Source organism: Amphiura filiformis, chromosome 10, assembly GCF_039555335.1.
Source record: "Amphiura filiformis chromosome 10, Afil_fr2py, whole genome shotgun sequence".
Lineage (NCBI taxonomy): Eukaryota > Metazoa > Echinodermata > Ophiuroidea > Amphilepidida > Amphiuridae > Amphiura > Amphiura filiformis.
Window position 1 is genome coordinate 556,437 of NC_092637.1, and position 24,226 is coordinate 580,662.

General features: G+C 37.2%; 1 protein-coding gene across 1 annotated transcript; it reads right to left on the bottom strand.

Annotated features, from left to right (window-relative positions):
* Window positions 1–692: 692 nt before the first annotated feature.
* LOC140163306 (probable tubulin polyglutamylase ttll-15) lies at window positions 693–23,476 on the bottom strand. The gene is made up of 5 exons (XM_072186704.1): window positions 23,210–23,476; window positions 16,034–16,216; window positions 3,592–3,714; window positions 2,856–2,937; window positions 693–970 (listed from the first exon to the last, which is right to left on the bottom strand). The coding sequence occupies exons 1-5, from the start codon at window positions 23,387–23,389 to the stop codon at window positions 693–695; spliced, it is 846 nt and encodes a 281-aa protein (XP_072042805.1). The 5' UTR covers window positions 23,390–23,476.
* Window positions 23,477–24,226: the final 750 nt, after the last annotated feature.

Below are 24,226 nucleotides of genomic sequence, written 5' to 3' on the forward strand. Positions count from 1 at the left end.
ATATGAAATTTATTTTTGTAAGATAAATACAACTACAGTGCTCAGCGCCACAACAGAATGGACTATTCCAGTTGAACACATCCCTGTGGAAGACATGACCTTAACCTCCCACACAGGAGGGGTGATTTCAAATGGAGTCACCTATATGCTGAGAGGGGTTATCTTTTGGCGAAATGTCGTGATAAAAAGGCGTCTTTGTCAATAGTTTATTACCTTAGTTTTTGTAAGAAAAGAAATTACAAAAAATTCAAAAATAAGATGTTTTGTTGTGAGGATTTGACATCATCCGGGTACTTTCTTTTAGAACTCGTCATCTCTAACCATAATATTTTGAAAGATAGAGATAAAAAAGACTTTATCGCGTCTGACGTCACTTTCAATCAAATTCCCTACGATCCTTGATTGGTTAATAGCGCGTACAAGGAAGGCCGATTTATCGATATCGATTTATCTATAAAGACCTAATTTTTGAGATGGTTTGTATGTTTGAAGGTGCAAAATTAACAATAAGGCACCCGGTTATACCGCCGCGTTCAGCAAGTCATCATCACGACACTTGTAAACAAACCCTAGTCGAGTTTGATGACGTCAGACGCGATAAAGTCTTTTTATATCTGTCTTTATGTTTCTTGGAGTTATTGAGTAAAACAAGATTCCAAACTTGTGTCCAGAATTGTAAAACGGTCCGGTGTTTATAGAGAAATCCTAATTACATCATTCGGACTTGCCTGATCTATTAACAGTTTGGAATGATCCCCATCTGTAACGTACGTATCTATGTTACCAAAATCGTCTGGTTCATATTTATTCGGTGCAATCCGTCCACTAGGATCAGTCGAATAAATATACGCCCTCAACGGTGTAATGGATGTCACGACAACAAAGGCAACAAATTGTGCCACATGACCATGTATGAGCAATTGATTGGATATGAATTCCTGAATAACTCCTTCCTTATCTAGGTCTAGGTCTGACAGAAAACAAAACAACAATCAATTTCACTTACGAAACAATATGTTTAATCGTGATTAGTAGTAGTAGTAGTAGTAGTAGTAGTAGTAGTAGTAGTAGTAGTAGTAGTAGCAGTAGTAGTAGTGGTAGTAGTAGTGGTAGTGGTAGTGGTAGTGGTAGTGGTAGTGGTAGTGGTAGTAGTAGTAGTAGTAGTAGTGTAGTAGTGGTAGTAGTAGTAGTAGTGGTAGTAGTAGTAGGTAGTAGTGGTGGTAGTGGTGGTAGTGGTGGTGGTGGTTGTGGTAGTGCATGAGTATATTATTATTATTAGTAGTAGTAGTAGTAGTAGTAGTAGTAGTAGTAGTAGTAGTAGTAGTAGTAGTAGTATTTCTTATTGTTATCATTATTACACTAATATTAGGTATATCACCTCAAAAATAAGCGCAGCAGAAAAACGTTATTTAATGTTTCTACATGAATGAGCTTTATTAAAGCATCAAAAATCAAAAAACGGAATTGAAATCGGTCAATGCATTGTGATGTAGTGTCAATTTTAAGATGCTCGTAAATGGAATTAAAACCTGCCACAAATGGTTATAATGACAAAATTGGCACATTTCGAGATTTTGAAGGTTTATTTGGACGCTTGCTTGAAAAAGCAGCGTTAATTTAAATACCACAGGTTAAATGCCTATCTTTCCTAACTTCGTTAAAGAAAACAAAATTTAAAAATCTATCATTGAATAATTATAATAAATTAACCAAATATATTTTAGCAAATTCAGCCAATCTGCAGACAAATTAAAGGTGAAAAAATGACTAAGTTCAGCTAATTAATATGCAAAATTGATGCCAATAGAAAACCGTACATGATATCAGGGTGCGGGTTTTTTTGCACACATATGTATACAGAGTTATTTCAATTGATAACAAAAAATACACAAAAAGTAATTAATTATGCAAATTAGCTAATTACAGGTAATTATGTATTCATGATATTTTTATGTAAATTAGGCATGAGTAATTTTGTGTTTTTTCAATATTTAATGAAAGTATATTCATTCACCATAAATATGTCAAGTATGAACCTGTTATGATGTTGAATAAAGAAACTGCAGTTAATTAATTAAATATAATACAAAACATACAAAGTTTGACATTTTGACGATGTCTGGAATAGAATTTTCATTTTCTGCTGCAAACATGGTATGTGTCACCATTGCTCAAAGCCAAATCCAAAAAGTAAAAATCATAATTCATTTGCAATGAGACTTTAAATGAACATTTTGTTATCTGGATTAACATGGGTTTACAAATGGTAAACGGAAAAGCCATCCCCACTGTACCGCGTATACAAAAATAGTATGGCCTTGGACACACACAATGGCTTAGAGCTATTGAGGTTTGGAAAATAACTCCCTAAAAATATCTCTGATATAATGTTTTGTTTCAACTAGTTTTCTCGAAGTGTTTCATTCGTTTTCGACGGAAATAATTTACATGCTAAGAAAGATTAGTATTTCAGCTAAATGGTGGTAGGTCCCTTTATTTCAACAGGCCTATATTTACTGATTTATGAGCGATCTTCAAAAATCCATAAAAACAGGCAGTAGCTCTTAAACAAAACAATTTTTAATTTTGAGGGACCCGATGGTAGCCTCGGAAAGGCTTCACACACCATATATTAAAAATTCAAACAATTTGGATAAATGAAGCATACTGAGGAAATTCATTAATCGACATGGATGTTTTCTAAAATTGGCCAACTTTGAAGCGCACTCTTTTCAATTCACTGTTATGCTTGCATGCACAGTGTAGCAGAATTATTGTGCAGCCACTGTGACATACCCACTAATATGTAACTTCGAAAAGTACTTCAAAAAAGAACCTTCAGAGCACTGATTTACCTCGAATTGGTTTGACGATATTCCCTCTGTGTTGTATACCCTTCTGTATCCATCTCTGCGCCGAATTTGGTGATTCTTTGATCTAAAATGCAAAACATAAATGTATTTTACGGATAGATACAATTATGCCACTATATTTTCCCTTTTCCCCTCGGCACTTGAACTCATGAAAATTGAGATATTAGCTTTTAAGGTTATACGATGTATTGTTGGTCGAAGCAGCAGAAAAAAAATAGTTCATAGCATCTTGCGAATGGTAGTGAGCTTTAGCAAAAATTGCATTGCTTAATTCATAGCGAGCGTGTAGAAGAATTCAAATATCACAGATATACTTTAGTAGGTCCTGTGGTTCTTGAGTTAGGTTATAAAGAGGGCTGAAACAACAACACTTTTGTAAAACGTACATATCTCATTAACAACAATAACTTTTGCAAAACACCAAAGTGTTATTTTTCAATGATATATTGATTCAGATAATGAAAATCGATTTTATTTTTGGCTGCTCCGACCAACAATACCTCGTATACCCTTAATGAATTAAAGTTCGTAGTTTTCTCATAAGCCATAAGCCTAACTCCAATAATATTTTAAGCCTAAGCTACTTTGTATGTTTAGTGGAAGCTTCACTGGTAATATCCCTTACACACGTAGAGGAATAAGTGTTAAAACTGAGAAACTTGCATCCGGTATTTCAAATATAACTTGGATCATCAATGAAATCAAATTAGCATCCTACCTTTTTAAGGAATTCTTGCTTTTGCTTGGGCATAACAAAGGTCAAAGGTGTATGCCTGGTTGGTTCAAATGTCGTTAAAGTGACCTTATCCGTTATTAGTCCCATCCCAGGTATATGGTTAAACTGTGATAAATAGAGAAAAATGAAACAATCAATACATATAAGCCATATTAGATTGTTACGCATTGGGGCTAAAAGGTAGTGCTCTTCAGCATAATTTGATAAAGGATAACAGAATAGTCGACTGCAGATCCGTCGGATAACGCTTTTTCAATGGGAAATGAACTTTGCTGCTTGGGTGATGTCACGATAAGGTTAGCATTTATTCCGTATTGAAAAGCGTGTTCCGGCGGATCTGCACTCGACCGGCCTCATAAACTCAAACTAAACTGAGCTCAAAAAGAAACTTATAATTTTTCACAAGGTCATATCTTGAAATCCTGTCCATCAAATTGAATCAAAATTACACGCAGGCTTACTTCAATACTCTACTCTTAACACATGTCAGTAACCAAGCAGTTATCCAACTGACACAACAGCAAAATGCACTGACATGGAACAGCTTCCTGGACCACATTCACAGCCCAGCCCTGTTTCATGAAAAAAGTGTATGAAAAGCAGAAAGCAGCACCGTTTTATCATCTGTGCAAGGATCTTGTGTGCATTCTCACAGATTGTTTGTGCTGTGTGTCAAATGTTGGGCTGTGAAAGTGGAGGAAGTCCAGGAAGCTGTCCCATGACAGTGCAGTTTGCTGTTGTGTCAGTTGGACAACTGCTTGGTTACTGACATGTGTTTTGAGTAGAGTATTAAAGTAATCCTGTGTGTAATTTTGGTTCATTTTGATTGATAGTATTTTAAGATATGACCTTGTGAGTCACAAGTTGTAAAAAATATAAGTTTCTTTTTGAGCTCAGTTTATAATAATTGGTGGCTTAGAAAGCATTAAATGCACACTTAAATATCAGACGTATTTGGACACCTACGAGTGGTGTAAAAGTCATGCCCTAGCTGTAAAAATTATCCACGATATCAAAATAATACCATAATATTTCACTGTGCTTTTACTGAATGGTCCAACCTAAATTCATGTTTCCTGTACTATTTCCTTATTTCATTTCCAGAAAATGATAGAAGAAAATATAACCCAATCTTAAATTCCTATACAAATGTTTTTCTTTCTTCTATACATGATAATTGAAATTCATAGCCGCTGAAGAAATTGCCATTCGAGAACCTTATCCTTTAGACCATTTATACCTTTTCTGCTCCTCATATACAAGGGTACCTTATTTTGCTCCACACAAAAGGTATCGAAAAGTACCGCATACACTACTTTTTAAAGTACCGGTAGTGTATTCACTGCATGAAACCAAAGTCAGCCAGATTCAGTGCGTGAAACCAACGTCAGTAGATCATAGCTGGCCAGATTCGCTGCATGAAACCAACGTTAGTTGATCTTAGCTGGCCCACTGTGGCTAGCCAGAGGACTTATCAACTTCATAGATTAAATCTCCACCCTATACTTTTTAAAATTTCCTCCAAAGTGGAGCTAACCAATCAGATATATTTACCATTATACTGGTCACTGCTCGATCTGTGCAGGCTTCTGCCCAAACTTAGCATATGAGATAAGAATCAATCCCGATTCCGGCACTCCGTGTATACTATCTGCGGGTACTCATACTTGTCGGCGAACTTTGAAAACACCCTCTTTTGGTTCTCATTTCGCTAACCTTTCTGGATAAAAGCACCCCTATTTTTCACGATTTTTGCCCTTCTACAATGTCCTTTTTTCGCTAAAATGAAAACAATATTTTAATATACTCCTTTCTGATGGAAACGCATACATTAATGCACGGCACCCGCGGTTGTATGCATCGTATAATTTATGGGATGTTATGTAATGTGCGACGAATGGAAGAATGAAAGTGTGATTCGTAAGTGAACTGAATTCGTAATACGATGATTTATACATGTGATTGGTGAAGATCACCTTTGTTTTAATTTCGCGAACAAGTGATATGAAAAATAACCCTTTTTATTGTGTTTTTATTCGCTGTCGTAGTGCACGTTAGAATATGGCCGTTGCTAGGTCAACTGGATCACGCTTTCTTTGTTACGAACCACTAGTCCGGTGGCAGAGCAAGGTTAGATGGTTTTGCCAGTTAAAGTAGTTTTCTTTACTGATTATTACTCTTTGAGTGGTACGAAATAAGATTTTGGGGGATGTAAAATGGTAACCCTTGGGCAATTAGAAATATTCAAGATGGCCGCTATGGATAATAAAAAAGCTTGGTTATTCACTAGTAGTACCAAAATAAATAATAACTTGAAGTATTTTGTGTAAATTATATACTATATACAATTTTAAATGTGACACTCTCACAATTCAAGAAATTCAAAATGGCCGCTTTGTAACTTCATAAGCAAAAACCATTAGTTTCAAGGTAAAGTTCTTTTGCCAGATTTTGTTTCTTACAATATTCGTACACCCTATATAGCATTATGCAGATCCAGTTTGATATGTTACTTCTTCACAATCGCATAAAAATTCCAAGATGGTCACCATAAAAGGTAGAAATATAACACTTTTTGATATAAGACTTTTTGCAAGGGAGTGTGTTGAGTGACAGTATAGGTTTAACAGCTTCCTATTTGGTGATATCTGAACTGATATCTATATCAAAATTATCAGCCTAACTTGTACCAGTCCTTCCAGAGCTTCTGCAATTCCTTGACGACTAATATCAACAGCGCCTGTAACTGCAGCCGAAATTCTTGATATTTAAAGGACCAATCATCATAGCAACATGTAACCCGGTAGTCGAACAGATGGTTTATAATCATCTTTGAATCTCTGAGTAAGACACCCAATGTCACTTGAAGACCCGTTGCTCGCTTTTGCATAAGACTCGTAACGCTGTTGCCAATCAGTAAAGCTGATAAGGACTTCTTCAACATTCGTAGCGTGTCAGACACTGATTATGCAACCAGTGTGACTTATTAATGCGAATGATTTTGCACTATCGTACTACCTGTTTGGCTACTCTTCAGGTGCTAGTTTCAATATTATAACTTCACCTTTCACTTACGTTAAAGTTGCAACGGAATACAATAAAGAACTAGAAGCTCTCCGGCAAAGCTTGTTTGGAGTTCTTCATAGAGTCGCCTACGATCAGCACGAGATGATGTGATTTCCAAATGTGCGCGTTAGTCAGCAGGATTCCAACCATGCAGATAGGACATCTACATCATGTTTTAGGACTTAATCATTTGCATCTTCTTCATATGCTGCAACAGCAAAGCGTGTATTGCTTTTGTCACTAAGAAACATATTCATTCAGTTGGTCTATTTGTTTGTTTTATTTCTTCTTTAACCTGGGATACTCAATCAATTATTGAAAACACAATTAATCATATGTTCTTCCTTGAGGCACAGGGTCTCTGTGATGCCTAGCTCCCATCGCGTGAAGATCACTCACACAGATGTTTCTGAACGTCCTCTGATTTTGCCCAACTATCACCACGGTACTCCTAGTTTTGCCATCACGTTCATGTGTAGATATGCACAAATATGCAGGTTTTCATCTGTCTGAATCTTTTGAAGTTCACACACTTCCCCACATTAGTGATCCTGGAAGTCAACGTGTGGGTAAGATCAACGTAGCTTGGCGGACTTAGTCTTTGTCAAAGACCTCGCGATCCTAGGGGGGGGCGAGCGGCGAAGCCGCGAGCTGAGCGCCGAAGGCGCGACAGAGCGGCGAAGCCGCGACAGCGAGCGGCGAAGCCGCGAGGTCTTTGCGCATATAGCATTTACTCTGTGCAAGCATCGAATGTCAATCAAACGATGTCGTCATAGAAAGCCAAAAATAGTACCGCCCTATTTTTGTTGAACACAAGTAGTTCCGTAGTAAAAAAAGTTCCATTCCAGTCCAGAGAAGATCGTATTTATATTGCAAGGGCTAAAAACACATTGAAAATAATATTTCGTCAGAAGCATGTCCAAAATATGGTTAAACAGGCAGGTTTTGACTTTTTGGATTCAAAATTGAATAATAAAATACGAAAATTCGGCATGATTTTCAAGCCGGTACAGCGCTGTGATGCGTGTGTAAACCAGCTGTGGCGATCTTTTAATGAAAAATTATCGTATTTTTCCCGGGATTTTTCCTTCGCAAATACAGTCTAAATAACGATGTTTCACTTTGCCCAACAACTTTATACTTCAGAATATCAAAGATTGATATGTTTTTTCCTGCAAAATAGCATAGTTTTTAGCCAGGACTTCTTAAGATTTTCAAGACCACGGTTTATTTTACCGGACCCGCAATCGGTCCCCTCCATCTCACCATTTTGCCATGACAAGTTATTTATGGTCGACCACAAGCAGGAGGTCGCGACCTTTCGACTCTGATTGGACTTTTCCCAAGGTCATCCAAGTGATGAACATTCAATACTTCATGTACTAAACGGGGGGGGGGGGGGGAGGAGGGGGTTGTTATTGGAAAAAAAAATAACAATAATTATTATAAAGGGCAAATAGTATGAAACGTGTGCGACTAAAATCAGTGGTTCAAGATAAATTTAAAATACAATTTAAGGGGGGAAGCAATTAGTGACTGACAGCCCATAGTGGGGGAGGGCAAGAGGGACCCCCATCTTTTATTACCCCAGTAAGCAATAAGCATTAAAAAATCCATTATTTTGGGTAAAAATCACTGAATTTTATTTTAAATTTTCGAATTATTACTCCTTCCTCAGAAAGAAAAAAAAGCTTGCTCCGCCACTGCAGAATTGTAAGAATTAAGGAACACACCATTCGATACTCAGGGGGGCATGGGACTTGGGGCTGGTGGAATTCTTTTTCGCTACCCAAAAAGCGGCAATTAAACAAATTAATGTATACCTTATACAGAGTTGGGTGTGGAATTTTTTTAAATCATCAGTGAGGTAAATTGTTTTTTCACTAGAGGCGGAAATATTTTTTCGTCTCGCTAGCGAGCGAAGTTTTTTCGTCTTCAAAACTCCCGGAAATAAAATGGTGCACCCCGAAGCTGCAAAATGTACTGCCTTCTGTCATATCTTGAATTCCATGGCATCTTGGTATTTTAAAAACATTATTTTTTGTATATTTTTTAAAACATTCAGTAATACTACTTATGGATGAATGAAAAAAAAAATCATACAACAAAAATGATACACATGACATGAATTTCCAAGTTTCTGTTACATTTTTTAAAAAGCTTTAATTGATTCGGAATGATTCCATTAGTACCCTTTGGAGTGTTGGGAAAAGGTTGTAGGTCATTGGACCATTGTCCGAAATGGGTAAAGAAATTAAGTACATGTATTATTGATCTCTTCCTAACTGCATAGTGAGTGAGCTTGTCAATAATAATTGCATTGCACAAAAATAAAGGTTACTCCAAACAGTTGTGGAACGTATAATACTAATTATGAACTTATCATTAAATATTATTAATCAGTAATTATTATTGAATTATTATTAATAAAAATTAAATAATTATTAGCTACAAATAACAGTCTTTCTCTGGCTTTTTGCTTTGCACACTTCCTTCTGCCTTGTCAAAGGCAGGCACACTCATAACACCATGATTTCATCAACAACTTGTTCGGCAAATTATAGTACCCCTCAGATTATGTTCAGAAAAGTCTGGCTTTCAAAGTGTTTCACAGTCTGCAAACATTTAGTAATAATTTGTGCCCAGGTCTGCACAAACTTTTCAACATTTGAACATTAAGTCAATTTCTGGCAATGTACAAGTCAGAACTGTCTGGGGGTGACATTGTTAATGAGAAGCTTTAATAGTATGCGGGTACATTCCCCTAATGCTAAAAAAAATTGTTTGCTTGTCCATACAATCCATACAGATCACTTTAAGAAGCTGGATCGGTCGGTCTGGAAAAGTATTTTATTTTATATTTTTCTTTAATACCACAATTCCCTGAGTCAGTAGGCCTATAGTTCCACATATGAGTAAAGTTTTTATGGATTTGGAGTGTCCCTGGACCTAGAGCTGAATGTTGGGATCATTCATGGTTGACTTTGCAAAATAAATAAAGAAATAAACATGATTTCAAAATGCACTGGATTTGTATCCATTTTGAAATCATTAATAGACTATGACATAAATACAAATTATACCGTAACTTTACATATTAAAGACACAATTCAACCAAGTCAACCATGACTGATTCTAGCATTTGGCTGTATTTCCATGGACATATCCGAAAAATTAAATTAAAAAAAAAACACATTTTTTGTAAAAAAAATTTAAAAAATTTTACGGTCCGGTCTGCCAAGAAGGTCGGTCGGACGAGGACAAGCAAACAACTTTGATTTGGACTAATTGCTGGACACAACTCTGTAAATTCCTCAACAGATCGGGAAATTAATTGGGAATTGATGTCATACATCAGTTGAACAGTTCCCATGGCCTTTAAATCCTGCAGTATTTTGACATCATAATATTCAATAGCCGTCTGCAATGTTCAAACAGTTGCCCGTCTTGCAGTATGGAGTGCCATGTACAACCAACTCAGTCCAGCTGATAATGTCTTTGTATGTCAAAAAATGTCCTCATCGTCATCGAAGTATTAATGAGCGAATCCCCAAAGATAACAACTTCCAGAGGCCCAGACCATGGCGAATACCTGTCATTAAAAAAGAAAATATATTGTGATTATAAGTAATGACTAATAACCAGATAATAATGAGAGTAAAAAAATTGAAAAAATTGATGTTGAGGTGACAAAAAAACTTTCTACGGGTGGATGAACTTCTCAAGTAGGATCAATCGCCCGATCAGGAAGAAGCTCGTCAACACTAATCATTAGCACAGAAAGGTTGCAAAATAAAAATAGATTTAAAATTCTGCAAAAAAAGAAAAAACATGAAAATGTCACTATCCAAGCTATGTGCTTGCATTCATATGCTTTGTAAAAATATTGTCAAATTCAGATATAACAGAACAAAATTGCAACACAGTGGCCTATCATCGCCTATGGATCGGTAAAAATACACAGCATGCCGAACTACACATAATTTGCTCAACCACTTATCGGATCGGATATCGAATCCATATTTACAATATCGGTATCGGATCGGATATTGGTAAAAAGATTAAACTTTATTTCATTTTTTGTGTAAAGTGGGCTTTCTTCCCCAAATTTGGACCTTTTTAGACCAAAAAAGCGTTTAAAAAAATGATTTTTTTGTTGCTTGCTACGCTCACAAATTCTGTAATTTTAAGAGTTTTGTATACTTCGGGAGGTGCGGTCGCACCCCCCTGCGTACGGGCCTGGCGAAGAGCATACTCACACAAGGGCGGCCTGTCAGCACAAGTGCGAAAAAACATACTGAACAGCTTAAAATAAAGTGAATCAATTTAGCCCGGGCAATTTAGGTAATTTCAAGAATGATGATTTGAAAAGTGAAATGATCTGTTCTAGTTCTTGTTTTGGAATTTTTTTTTGTATTTTTAACGGATCATCAGGTCAGACTTGTAGACCACCCGAGGCTATGAGCTATAAAAAGGTTAAAATTGCTAATGTGGTGATGACACTGTGACTGTCTGTCACTGTGAACATGGTGTATTACGAAGTGTCCCTTACATTGTTTCCTGTACAAAATGTATTACTGTGTATGTGTATGAAAATAGTATGATCTCAGTCAGATACTGACTTACCATTTACATGTTTACCAACATGGGCTTCGTCGACAAACACTCCACTGTGACTGTCCACACAATTCCTCTGTGCAGAAGTCTGACATAAAAAGCGATGTTTCCTGGTCGTCCGATATCATTTCAGGACTACTGTTGATGATTTCTGTTCGTCGTAGATTGAATGATTGAAAATCTCACTGAATTTTAAGCTTCCCAGGCTTCGACCGTAGCGTACCGGCCCGAGTAGCAGCCTCTGAACAGGCTTCATCGTTGATCATGTTGAGGGAAAACTTGAACAGTAGAGACCATATATTTATATTAAATGGCTGTATTTCACGAGCAAGTAGGCCAGTTCAGTAATAAATAATAAATATGTAAACAAATTTACCGTCGCTGTAAAACTCAAATATGCCGGCGAAACAGATCTGACCTCTTGACACAGCGTGCACATTTCTACATGCGCACTATGTGATTCACCTTTGAAATCACTACGCAATTTATGAATGGGTTTTTGGCGATCTATTTTAAGGCAGAACGTATGACATCATCGGCAGCCAATCAGCGGTCTTATTTTCTTCCGGGAGAAATCTCCCGGACTTCAAACGCTAACAAAGCACATAACGTTAGTGCTAAAAGGCTTTGCCTTCAGTGGAATATTATAGGTGGCGCTCCCACTACGGTGGTGGTCCAGGCAGAGCCTTGTTGAAAGGCTATGGCGGACTGGGTAAAAGCATCTGCTGCATAATTGCCAATATTAGTTTTGCTTGTGTACTTACACACGATTTTTACGAGAGTTAATATTAAGAAATTTATCTTTAGCCAGGCACCTTTCCAAGCTGACATCCAAATCATCCTCATATAAATCTTGCTTGCATTGATGATTGTTCAGAGACCAACGAGCATTAATACAATAGTTCCCGTATCGGAATTTGAAGAATAATTGAAACAAAAACATACTGTTTCAATTAAAAAGAAAATGGACTGAAGAAAATATGCCGTCTTTTTTCTCCACACGTTGGAATGTTTTCTCGTTGTATAGGCCAGTTTGTCATTTTCAAAACTTTTGTAACTTTGTTGCAGATATCCTGGCAGATCCAAAGAGGTATCAAAATGTGCAAAAAAGATATATCCATCTAAAAGAACTGCTTTAATAAAGTAATGTTTCGTTTCAAAAGGCATGGGCTCTTTTCTAATTGTAAAGATACGTTTTGTACGCAGTATGCATAGATACTGCGAGGAAATGATTGACTCAACAGGAAAACCTGTTTGCAATAGCATGTTTCTGTCACGTCAAAGGGTTTTTTCTAGCTTATCCCTGTGCTTATACCGATAACTACCGATTCATGTGATGTTTAAACACTGGTGCATGTGATTTGAAGGAGTCACTCCATAAATCGTCTAAAAGGTTGAAATGTCCCATTTAATCAATGTAGGCTACTACTTAAATTACTTCCTTGGCATAGTAATTATTGAATTTTCATACTCCTTGAATGTGTATTTTCAAAGAGTATCATACAATTGTACCTACAGTTCTCAGGTATTCGTGTTGAAGGACATAATACCAAGATGAAAATTTATACACATGTGATGATCTTTAATTCAATCAAATTGGTATATTCTATTGCTAAAATGTTCTGAAAGACAGGTAAAACTTTATGCAAATGGTTAATAATGAAGTTGTGTTGTTAATAACAAGAAACGCTTGAGTATGATATGCTTTTAAAACCAGTCAATATGATAAGAAACACAGTTACCTATTGTGAGCATACATTTCACGACTCACGGGACGCCATCATTGCAATTTGGGATCACTGAAGCGTGTCAATTCATAATCCACATGCATATAATCCATATTGAGCCAAAACTACCAATAATGCGCACTAAAATCTCTATAAATATTTGTTTTGTCACCAACAAATTCATTTTAATGCTATTTCAGAGTTACGTGTCGGCCATTTTGAATATCCCGGATTGCCCAAGGGTGACAATTTTGCACCCCTTAGAATCTTATTCTACACCACTTATAAATCATTTATCAGCAAAAAACAAACTTTTACTGCCAAAACACTATAATTATTTGGTATGATACCTTTTGTCACTAAAAAACATTTGAATGTTATTTCAGAGTTACGAGGCGGCTATTTTGAATATCTCGGAATGCCCAAGGGTGACAATTTTACACCCCCTAGAATCTTATTCTACACCACTCAAAGATCATTTATCAGCAAGAAAACAAACTTTAACTGCCCAAAACACTATTTGGTATTATACCTTTTGTCACTAAGACACCATTTGAATACTAATTCAGAGTTACGTGTCGGCCATTTTGAATATCTCGGATTGCCCAAGGGTGACAATTTTGCACCCCTTAGAATCTTACACCACTTATAAATCATTTATCAGCAAAAAACAAACTTTTACTGCCAAAACACAATAATTATTTGGTATGATACCTTTTGTCACTAAAAAACATTTGAATGTTATTTCAGAGTTACGTTGCGGCTATTTTGAATATCTCGGAATGCCTAGAATCTTATTCTACACCACTCAAAGATCATTTATCAGCAAGAAAACAAACTTTAACTGCCCAAAACACTATTTGGTATTATACCTTTTGTCACTAAAACACCATTTGAATGCTAATTCAGAGTTACGTGGCGGCCATCTTGAATATCTCGGATTGCCCAAGGGTGACGATTTTACACCCCCTACAATCTTATTCTATACCACTCAAAGATCATTAATCAGCATAAAAACCCACTTTAACTGCCCAAAACACTATAGTTATGTAGTACGATACCTTTTGTCACTAAAACACTATTTGAATGCTATTTCAGAGTTACGTGGCGGCCATCTTGATTATCTCGGATTGCCCAAGGGTGACGATTTTACATCCCACGGAATCTTTTTCTACACCACTCAAAGATCAATATTCAGCAAAAAAACCAAACTTTAACTGGCAAAACCATCTAACCCCCAAAATATGGTGTTTGCAGCCGGACTACACTGTTCGAAATGATCACAAGCCTATGGCATACCAAAATTCGGAACACGTGTATTCGCCCAGGCTTGGAGCAGTGGTTACTAACGTGCACTACGACAGCCAATTGTGTTTCGCGAATCGTGTTTTATTTCTGAAAATATCCCCTAATTTAGCGAAATTTCCTACGAGCATGAGTACCCATGCACAGCGTCAACACCCTATGTTATAAATATTTTTTCATACAGGTCCATACTCCGTTGGTGAAATCAATATTCTATTATTGACATAGATAAAGAAAGTTTACATATTATGCATTGTGATATACACGAATATTATAATACAAGCACCTGGATTTTAGGTGAATGGGCTAAATGTGTTCCTTTATATAATTGTAATTCTCAAAATATATCACAATTTTAACTTACGATTTAAAAATCTTAACGCCAAAAATGCAGTAAAAATGTATCCAGAGCAAACAGCAATGGCCGCTAATTAGTGTATTTAATTTCAAGTTAGTGTATTTAAAAAAAACACCTGGGTTTACCTGAAAACAAATCGAATTTCCTTGTAATAGCAACACCATATGGGATACTAGAGCATGCGCAAATCGTATATAACGTGTAGAAAAGAACTTGGCGGTATCTCATATTATAGTCGTACTATGCTTAGCCTGAGTCGCTCGGCCTATCTCGAAAAAAATCGCCATGCGTAGCTATTGAAAAACGAGAGGATTCGCCGTACTATCACGGCAATTTTTGACACGAAGATATAGGGATGATGACGATGTGCCATGGAAACACGGAGTGCGGATCGAACGGGGCATCAATATGAGAATACCTTATCATTTGAGACAGGTAAGATGTAGGCCTACAGTACATGATGTCTTAAAGGGATGAAGGCGCTTTGCAATTCTGCTGAATGCCACGGCGGTCCATTTAGAGTTGTCGATACTTGAACTTTCTGGAGCTCAACATCTCCAGGCGCGTATTAATCGAAACTACTAGATGGTATACAGAAAATGTGATTCAAATCAATGAAGGAAACGTGACTGAACACAATTTCCGTCCCACATGTCCAAGCTCAGAGGTCCCAGCTAAAGTTATAGCGTAACTCACGTGGCTACAGGACGCCATGTTTAAATCCCTGTCAGTGGCGTACCGTGGCCGCCCCAACCCCGGGGGTCTGAAGAAAATTCAATTTTGCCGCCCCTTCCTCAACAGCCCGAAAAGGTTGACCCATTTTTTTTCTCGGTCGTTTGAAAAAGTGAAGAGCAAAAATTTTGATGTATAGTACCATTTTTTCAAAAAATTTTATCCTTTATCAAATTTTTCCGCCCTTTTTTTTATTTACTAATACTTTTTGACGCCCCCTTCGTTTTTGCCGCCCCTGTTTTTGCCGCCCCTTCTTCTTCCGCCGCCCCTTCATTTTGGCCGCCCCTGCTTTTACCCCGGGGCTGGCGCCCGCAAAGCCCCCCAAAAAAAATACGCGCATGCCTGCGCTGTAGGTAGCCTATACCCTTAAACACCGACCGTCGCCAACACTTGCTTTAGCTACAGTTGGCCATATAAGTAGAAAACCTAATTGAGCAGATTGATGAAATGGGCTACTTAATATTAATTTGATATGGGCCGACTAATCTTACTGAAGAGTAAGTGATCAAATGAAATGATTAAAAATTGAAATGGCCGAAGCCTTGTATCAAGGCTATTCTTCATAAAGCGGTCCATTTACCATACTTTCACATTCATTAAATATTAAACACATGTTTACCTTCTGATCACGCAGAACGTTCTTCCATAACGCCTTGTTTTTTGTTGTGAACGGCCAATGTCTTGTCCAGCAGACATCCCAGTCGTGGATGATAGGTCCGTTCTCGGTAATGTCTTTAATAGAATTTCCAATTCCATGTCTGGTAAATCCCAGTCGTTCAAATACAGCATTTGCTACATGGAACTAAATAAAGTGAAAAAGTAAGAAAACAAATGTTTCAGATGACGAGGAAAGTTTTCAAACGGGACTAATCAGTGATGCATTCATATTTTACTTAAACCTGTTCCCGTAGAAGTAGTGATGTAACAGGATTAATTACCATTACCATAGCAATGAGTTTACAGTATTTTAAAAGTATTGCCCTGCACTAGTTGTTACGCTGTCAAAGAACAATGATAAAGACTAGTGTCTTTGAAACGCGCGGTATTGTATCAATGATTGTACACATACACTGGTGATGTGTGCGGCCTAATTATAAACTCTTCTCAACAAAAGTTTGGAAAGTTTTTGCAAGCATCTATATATATCTCAGTTTATTAATTTTGTGACATGTTTATATGCTGTTGCATATCAATGGATACTTTATTCCCCTTTACAATGACACCACATTTGAAACAATCACCTCTTTCACGGCTGAGTACGCGTCTTATGAATGTAGTAGGGTATCAAACAGAATGTGCCAAATTGACCATTGTTCTGTGCAGCAAGCTGTAATCCCATATCTTCACAATCTGGGACCTAATGCAATCCTTTATCAGCGTTTTTATAGTGGGCCGGAGCATATGTACGGTAATGTTAGTTGGTATATAATTTGTGTGGTAACTTGGTCCAACTATAAACAGTTAGGTTCGGTATAATATGTACATATACAAGGACTATCGTACTGCGGTACATACTCAAATCTCGGTAAATTCACTATAAACACGCTGTAAGATGACAACGGTCGCTCTTACAGAGCAAGGGTAGTATATCTACAGACTATTAGTCGAGGAAAATTGCCGTATGGGTGTGAAGTTGCGTACTAATGTATTTTTTTTCTTTTAAGTAACAACCATGGGTGTGCAGAACCGAGGCAAATCCAGCATATATTTCCTTTAACCACTGCGTTGTCTTTTTTAAAGACATTTCTTGTTTTCTTTTAAGTAACAACCAGGGATGTGTAGATTTATAATCCGCTTGATGACAAAAAGGCATACAAGGGGATTAAATTTTAAAAATGCTTTAATCAAGTTATGAAATATCAAAGTTCTCAAATTCCTTTAGTCACAAGGAATAAAAAATCAATGGTCATTAATGCCTGATTAATGAGGTAGGGCCTATAGGTCAAAGTAGGTCAAAGGGTAAAATCAAAATTGTACAGGGGGACAATTTTCAAAACGACCCAATTGCAATTAAAATAGTCTCAAATTATTCGTCTTGATAAAAGAAAACGAATTTAACTTCTTCAAGTGCTGAAATGCTGCACATGAAGCGCCTATTGTAAATACAACAAGTAAAAATAAAACAATGAAAGGGCCAACCCAAAAAGAAAAGTCGAAAAATGTGTTCGAAAAAGGCTGTGTGCGACCATTTTCTTGTATTGCGTGCCCCAACTACAAATTGTCAGTATCGCCACAAAATTTGGTCATTTACCGATGAGCTGTTTCAAACGTAATGTGTCAAATTAAGGACTCCGACAAGATCACGGAATATCAACATCTGCGCAAAGCTCTGGGTAACTGTGGTTACCAGGACTGGGCTATAAACAAGGCCCTGAACAACACACTAAAAACTACGGGGTTATATTTTCCGTGGTCATTTTGAATTAACCACGTTTGGGGTTGTTTTGACCCCGTAAGGGGGTTGTACTGTTTTAATTTGACCACATTAACGAAGTCATTATAACCACGACGAACGTGGTCTAAAACTTCGGGGTCATTTTGCCGATACTGTCGCGCATTGATATCAGTTTCAATGTTCAGCTTTGAAAATCTCAATTCATAAATGAGTTTATACAAGAGCTGCAATTAATGTTTTTTGATTATTAAATATAGCTAATTTTTTGACCGACGTTGCCCAATTTTACAACTTTATAATGACTTGCATTTCGGAACTATTTGCACGTACGGTGTGCATCGGCTTCCCGCGTCACATCAGCGCCATATTTGTTCTGATTGTGCAGCCTGAGCGGATTGTCGTGTGTCTGCATGATGGAATATGAAAAGTTACTTGGGAAAGTGGGACTGTAAGGATGCATAGACCCATGTCTATGAACGCAGATTCGGACAATTTCATGTCGTGGCCGGATGTCTTGGCTGCAGTTGTTATAAGCTTACATATCAATGATATCATGTAAGCTTATAATGCGTGAACTGTCATGAGGCGTGTCAGTGTGATACACAGATGCATTATGTATAAATTTGCTGCTTATGTAATGCTAGTGTGCAGAGACACACTTATGTCCTGGTGGGACCAGCAATATCAATACCATCCATCGCATCATACTAAAAAAATCCAAACAACCCCTAAATGTGGTTATTGAGTAACCCTATTATAAACAACCCTTTCAAATGGGTCATTTCATTTGACCCCGAAATGTTGTTATATTTTGACCCCAATGGGGTTAATTTTGACCAAAATATGTGGTCATTGAAATGACCACAGCCAATGGGGTCAATATTGAATAACCCAAATAAGGCAACCCTTTTTTCATTTGACCCCGAAATGTGGTAATATTTTGACCCCAATGGGGTTACTATTTGACCCAAATACGTAGTCATTGCAATGACCCTGATCAATGGGGTCAAAATGACCCCGTCCGTGGTATGGCGTTTAGTTGATAACTATGCTGGGGTCAAAAATGACCCCGTTTGGGTCATTTTTGACCCCGTAGTTTTAAGCATGAAGGACAACACCAAAACCGCTGTCACGAGCACGAATCAGACGGGGAGAACTACAAGTATCACTATCCCATACCACGGTTACTTGTCTGAGAAACTCAAAAGAATTTATCGTGACCACGGGATCACTACTCATTTTAAACCTACAAACACGATCCGCCAGTCCTTAGTGCATCCTAAGGACAAGCAGCCTAAGGGTAGGATCAGTGGAGTGGTCTACGGGTAGGCTGTTCGGGTGAGCAAGCCTGTCAAGACTCTTACATAGGAGAAACCGCCCAACCTCTTCATAATCGCATGCTACAACACCGCAGAGCTAGCTCAGGTGGAAACGACTCAGCGGATTTTCTACATCTGAAAGCCAGCGGACACCACTTTGACACCAAGGATGTCCGTATTTTAGACCGTGAGCAGCGTTGGTGCGAGCGGGGTGTGAAAGAGGCTATCTGGGTGAGAGCGGAGCAACCATCTCTCAACCGTGGAGGAGGCGTCCGGGCCGCTTAATTTCTTTCTGCAACCATAATGGGCCGCAATACATCACTAACCGCATAGTCCGAGGCAAGGTTCATTATTGTCAGGGTTAGGGTCTTATGGTTAGGGTTAGGGTACGGGTTAGGGGTTAGGGTTAGGGTTAGGGTTAGGGTTAGGGTTAGGGTTAGGGTTAGGGTTAGGGTTAGGGTTTAGGGTTAGGGTTAGGGTTATAGGGTTTAGGGTAAGGGTTAGGGTTAGGGTAAGGGTTAGGGTTAGGGTTAGGGTTAGGGATTAGGGTTAGGGTTAGGATTATATACGTATTTATTAGTACTAATATACTAGTAATAGTATATTGTGTGTATGCACTTTATTCCGTAATCAATAAGTATCATAAACAAACACCTTTCTGGCACAACGAATCATAGCACAGTCGTGTAGGCATTAGACTATAGATACATAGATTGTGGGTTCGAACCCCCAGGTAAACCGTTGTAGAATTTTAATTCTATCGATTGCTTTTTATTTTATTACGTAAGAGGAATCAATAATGGTAATAAACTCGTGTTATATCTAGCCTCATAGGCCTATAATTACATGTATGTACTATGTGTTATCGCATTGCGGCCCATTATGGTTTGCAGAAAGAAATAACGCGTCCGGGCCAAGCTGTCACACGGCTGGGACCGAATCATAAAGGACATTCCTCGTCGATTGTCATCAATACCGGAAGAGGTCATTTGCATCACAACCCAGCTGAAGACTGAAGGTTTCAGTCGCAGCGTCGGTTCGTTCGTCAAAATAGGTATGTCTGGTTGACCAGATTTAAATTAAATCTTAATTTCAATATACCAGATGAATGAGAGTCTACACAGTTTGATTGGTAAGGTACTTGTTTTAGTATATTGGTAAGCTAAATGTTCTCAAAACAGATCCAAGTAAGTAAATTAGGAACTCACTAGAAATATTTCGATTCCTATCAGGAATCTTATTCACTTTGGTTTGGTGAGTGGTGGTGTTTTTAGTTGTTATCGGCAATCTTTGTGATTGATCTTGATGACGTCACATGGGTTGCTTGCCGATTGATGATCTGATCGTTGCGAAAAGCGCAAAGATTGGCTCTTTGGGGCTAAAATGGCCAAATATGCGGTTAATTAGGTCAGTAACCCATAATACAAGCGTCTACATTTGGGGGATGATTGTTGAACCATTCCCGTGTTTAAAAAATGGGGGGTTATCCCCCATCCCCTCGGGATCTACGCCTATGATGAGCTTTATTCCTTTTTTACATTGAAACCAATCCGCTAACATCCCATGCAGTACGATTTTAGACCTCTCTTACTGCAATAGATAGGCATATACTAGCCTCTTATACTTTACATTTCCTAATCATTCTTTTATTACTATGAAAATATTACAATTCGTCGCTGTTTTGGCATACTGTCGTATGACGATTTTGGGGCAAAATGAGTTATATAAACTTTCAAAATCAGTGAATGAAACTCTATATTCACAACGTTTTGAGACCTAAATGTAATTAGTTAATAAGATATGGCACTAATTAGTGTGATACAACATGGTTTTTATGTAACTGTCATATCACATGACGTATCATTATTAATACATAGATTGTCAAATTGTGCATGTTTTGGCATACTGTCGTATGAGTTTGCAGATTAATTACTTCTAATTAGTGAATGAATAAAAAGTTTGTATTATGTTGAGAACAAAGACAGATATATTATTGATTATATTCTTAGATAACATAGTTTACTTTGGTGCTCTCCAGTGGTTCTTCAAAAATTGGAAAAACGTTAAATGCGATTTTCTCAAAACTGCATTTTTTTTTCGTCTTACGACAGTTTGTCAAAACAGCGACGAATTGTTTCAAAGAAGAAAATTTTATCCAAACGGTTACATTTCAGCACATAACATCAAAGCTCCCGGCCATTGACCGCCCATTTCTTTTTTAAAGGAATTTTTATTTGATGAAGAATTACTAGTTCAATGTTCAATGTTCAATTTATTTCACCGAAAATACATAACATGATAAATGTACAAAACAATTCATTGGTAGGAAATCCAAAAGAGAGCAAAGCTCGTATAGTATCAAAGGTCGTCTATACATATACAGGTTGTATCACAATGATTGGTACCCATCAATTATTGGTGTTTATTGACAAGCCTGCTTTTTTAATATGCAACATTAGATCCTCTTCAAATGCCCAGGATTTATAGTTTTATGACTTTTTATAGTATTCATTTGTAAATAAGGTAGCTCCTATGTTGTATTTTGATATGGCAGTCATGTCTTTAATCACTGGAATCTGATGGGTACCAATCATTTTGATACATCCTGTACAAGCAACAATTGCAAATAGTTCAAATAAAAAGTGATATAGGCCTGAATGTGTTCAATATTAAAGGTTATCAGTCGTGTTACGCTCTGCCTTTAAATTGACAATTAAAACAAGTATGATAAAGAAGGGGTCGAATTTTAAGGCAGATTCTCGGTCTATCTAGCTCGAGATACTCTAGCTAAAAGACAAGTTTACATTTCACTATCTTATATTATCTTGCTGTATTTCAGCTAGAGCGCCATCTGAGAACAATACAAACACGTAATCTGTTCATGACTTCAGTGACGCGACCTCGATGGCCATCATTTTTATTCACCATGTCCATTGAAGTGAGAAAGAATTGTTCATCACAACAGTAATTAACACAATAGAAATTAGAATCTATACGCTGTAGAAGTGACGTAGTTAATCGGATTAACTACCATAGCAATGGATAAATACAATTCTGACTATATCGCCCCGCACTACAACGTTCACGTGGGACCGACGCATTGTACCATAGATGTCAAAGAAATGCTAATCACTCGCACCTGTCAGATTAGTATCATTGAAAAGTACATTGCTATTCATCCATTGCTATGGTAGTTAATCCGATTACGACGTCACTTCTACGGTGTATAGAAATGAGAAAACCCACTTTTAAGGGATCTGGATTGAGCGTTTTGAGCGTTTCGACAGTATTTTTTGTGGGACATGAGAGCACATCAGACATATCGAATTGCATTCTGAATACGAAGAATGTCTTTCTGATATCAAATAATTTTCATTTTTGAAATTCACAATATAATACAAATTTTATGACAAATTATTAAATTTTGATATTTTTCACATTTTTGATATATAACAGTCCTCAAAGTAAATTTTATAAACCTAATGATATATTCTTAAAGTGTATGTAGCTGGAAGGAAAAGCCGACAATCAATTGAAAATTTTGACCTTTCATATTGAAGATATGGATTTTTTTTCCCAAAAGACCTAATTTTTGTTTGGTGTTTTGGGAAAAATTCATATCTTCAATACGAAAGGTCAAACTTTTCAATTGATCGTCGGCTTTTCATCCCACCTACATACACTTTAAGTATAAATCATCAGATTTATAAAGTTTACTTCCAGTACTGTTAAATATCAAAAATATCAATTTTTATTGATTTGCCATAAAATGTGTATTAGATTGCGAATTTCAAAAAATCATTATTTGATATCAGAAGGACATTCTTCGTATTCAGAATGTAATTCGATATGTCTGATGGGCTCTAATGTCTCACAATAAATACTGTCCAAACGTTCATACCCCAGCCCTTAAGTCGTGTTCACCATGTTCACGCGGTCGGACTTAAGTCACTTATTACCGGTAATAAGTCACTTTTACCGGTTATAAGTAGCTTAATACCGGTAATAACTCACTTATGTCCGACAGTGTGAAAACGACTTTAGACAGGATCTGAGGATAATGTGTAGGTCTAATGCTTACATTTCCCGATGAATCCAGCAGTACAACTTTCGGTTGTCTTCTTTTAGTCATGATAGGAATGCTAGTTGTCAGAAAGCCACACTGTGGATCATCCATGATTCCATTACGCCATACGGACCATCCTAACCAAACGTCAATGAGGACTAACATAAACGATATTATCTGCATTAACGATGACATAGTGGCAGGAAGAACGCGATAACTTACTGTAGACAGTGCACGATTTAAATTAAGGTTATTTATTGTTCGGAAATCGGGCTATATTGGATAGAGTGTACCTACAGTGAGTGAGCTGAATAATAAAACACGGTCACTGAACCAAAATGAACTTCAGGAAGTCACGCATGGTCACTCAATGGTCACACAAATTTACGTGTCCATAAGCATGATAAGTGGTATATCATGTCTATGCGAAGTGGATACTTTAAAACTACCTGGTAACTAGATCACGCACCTTTTGGAATTGATAGTATATAATATGCCATAGACTTTGTGCAAGGATCATTTAAATCAGGATATGACACTCAGTAATTTGCATGTGTCCAATTCATATGTTAATATATAGCATATATTGTTATTAAAATGATGGTCTGACCTTGCTATAGAGGGCGCAAACGTCAAGTTTGTACGTGAATTTTTAGCGTCTAAAGTACCGAGCTCGGGTGAAATCTAGCTAAATCTAGTAATGTCGAATTCCGCTGCATTGCCCCATCTGGATGATAGAATTTTATTTAAAAAATATTGAATTCTAACAGATAAACTGTCATGAACCTCGGTGACTTGTTTTGCATCGTGGGTTGAACATAAAAATAAGTCTAAATCGAAAAGTCTAAATAGAAACGTTATGACCATGGTCACGGAGGTGGTATATCATTTCTGCTCAATTCACGTGACCGTAACTTCCGTATTGCCCTTATGAACTCTCACCTCCTGACACGGCCGGGTAATAGTGTATAAACATGATAAAGTCAATGTCAATTCACGACAATCCAAATATCTACTATCAGTAACTGTTAA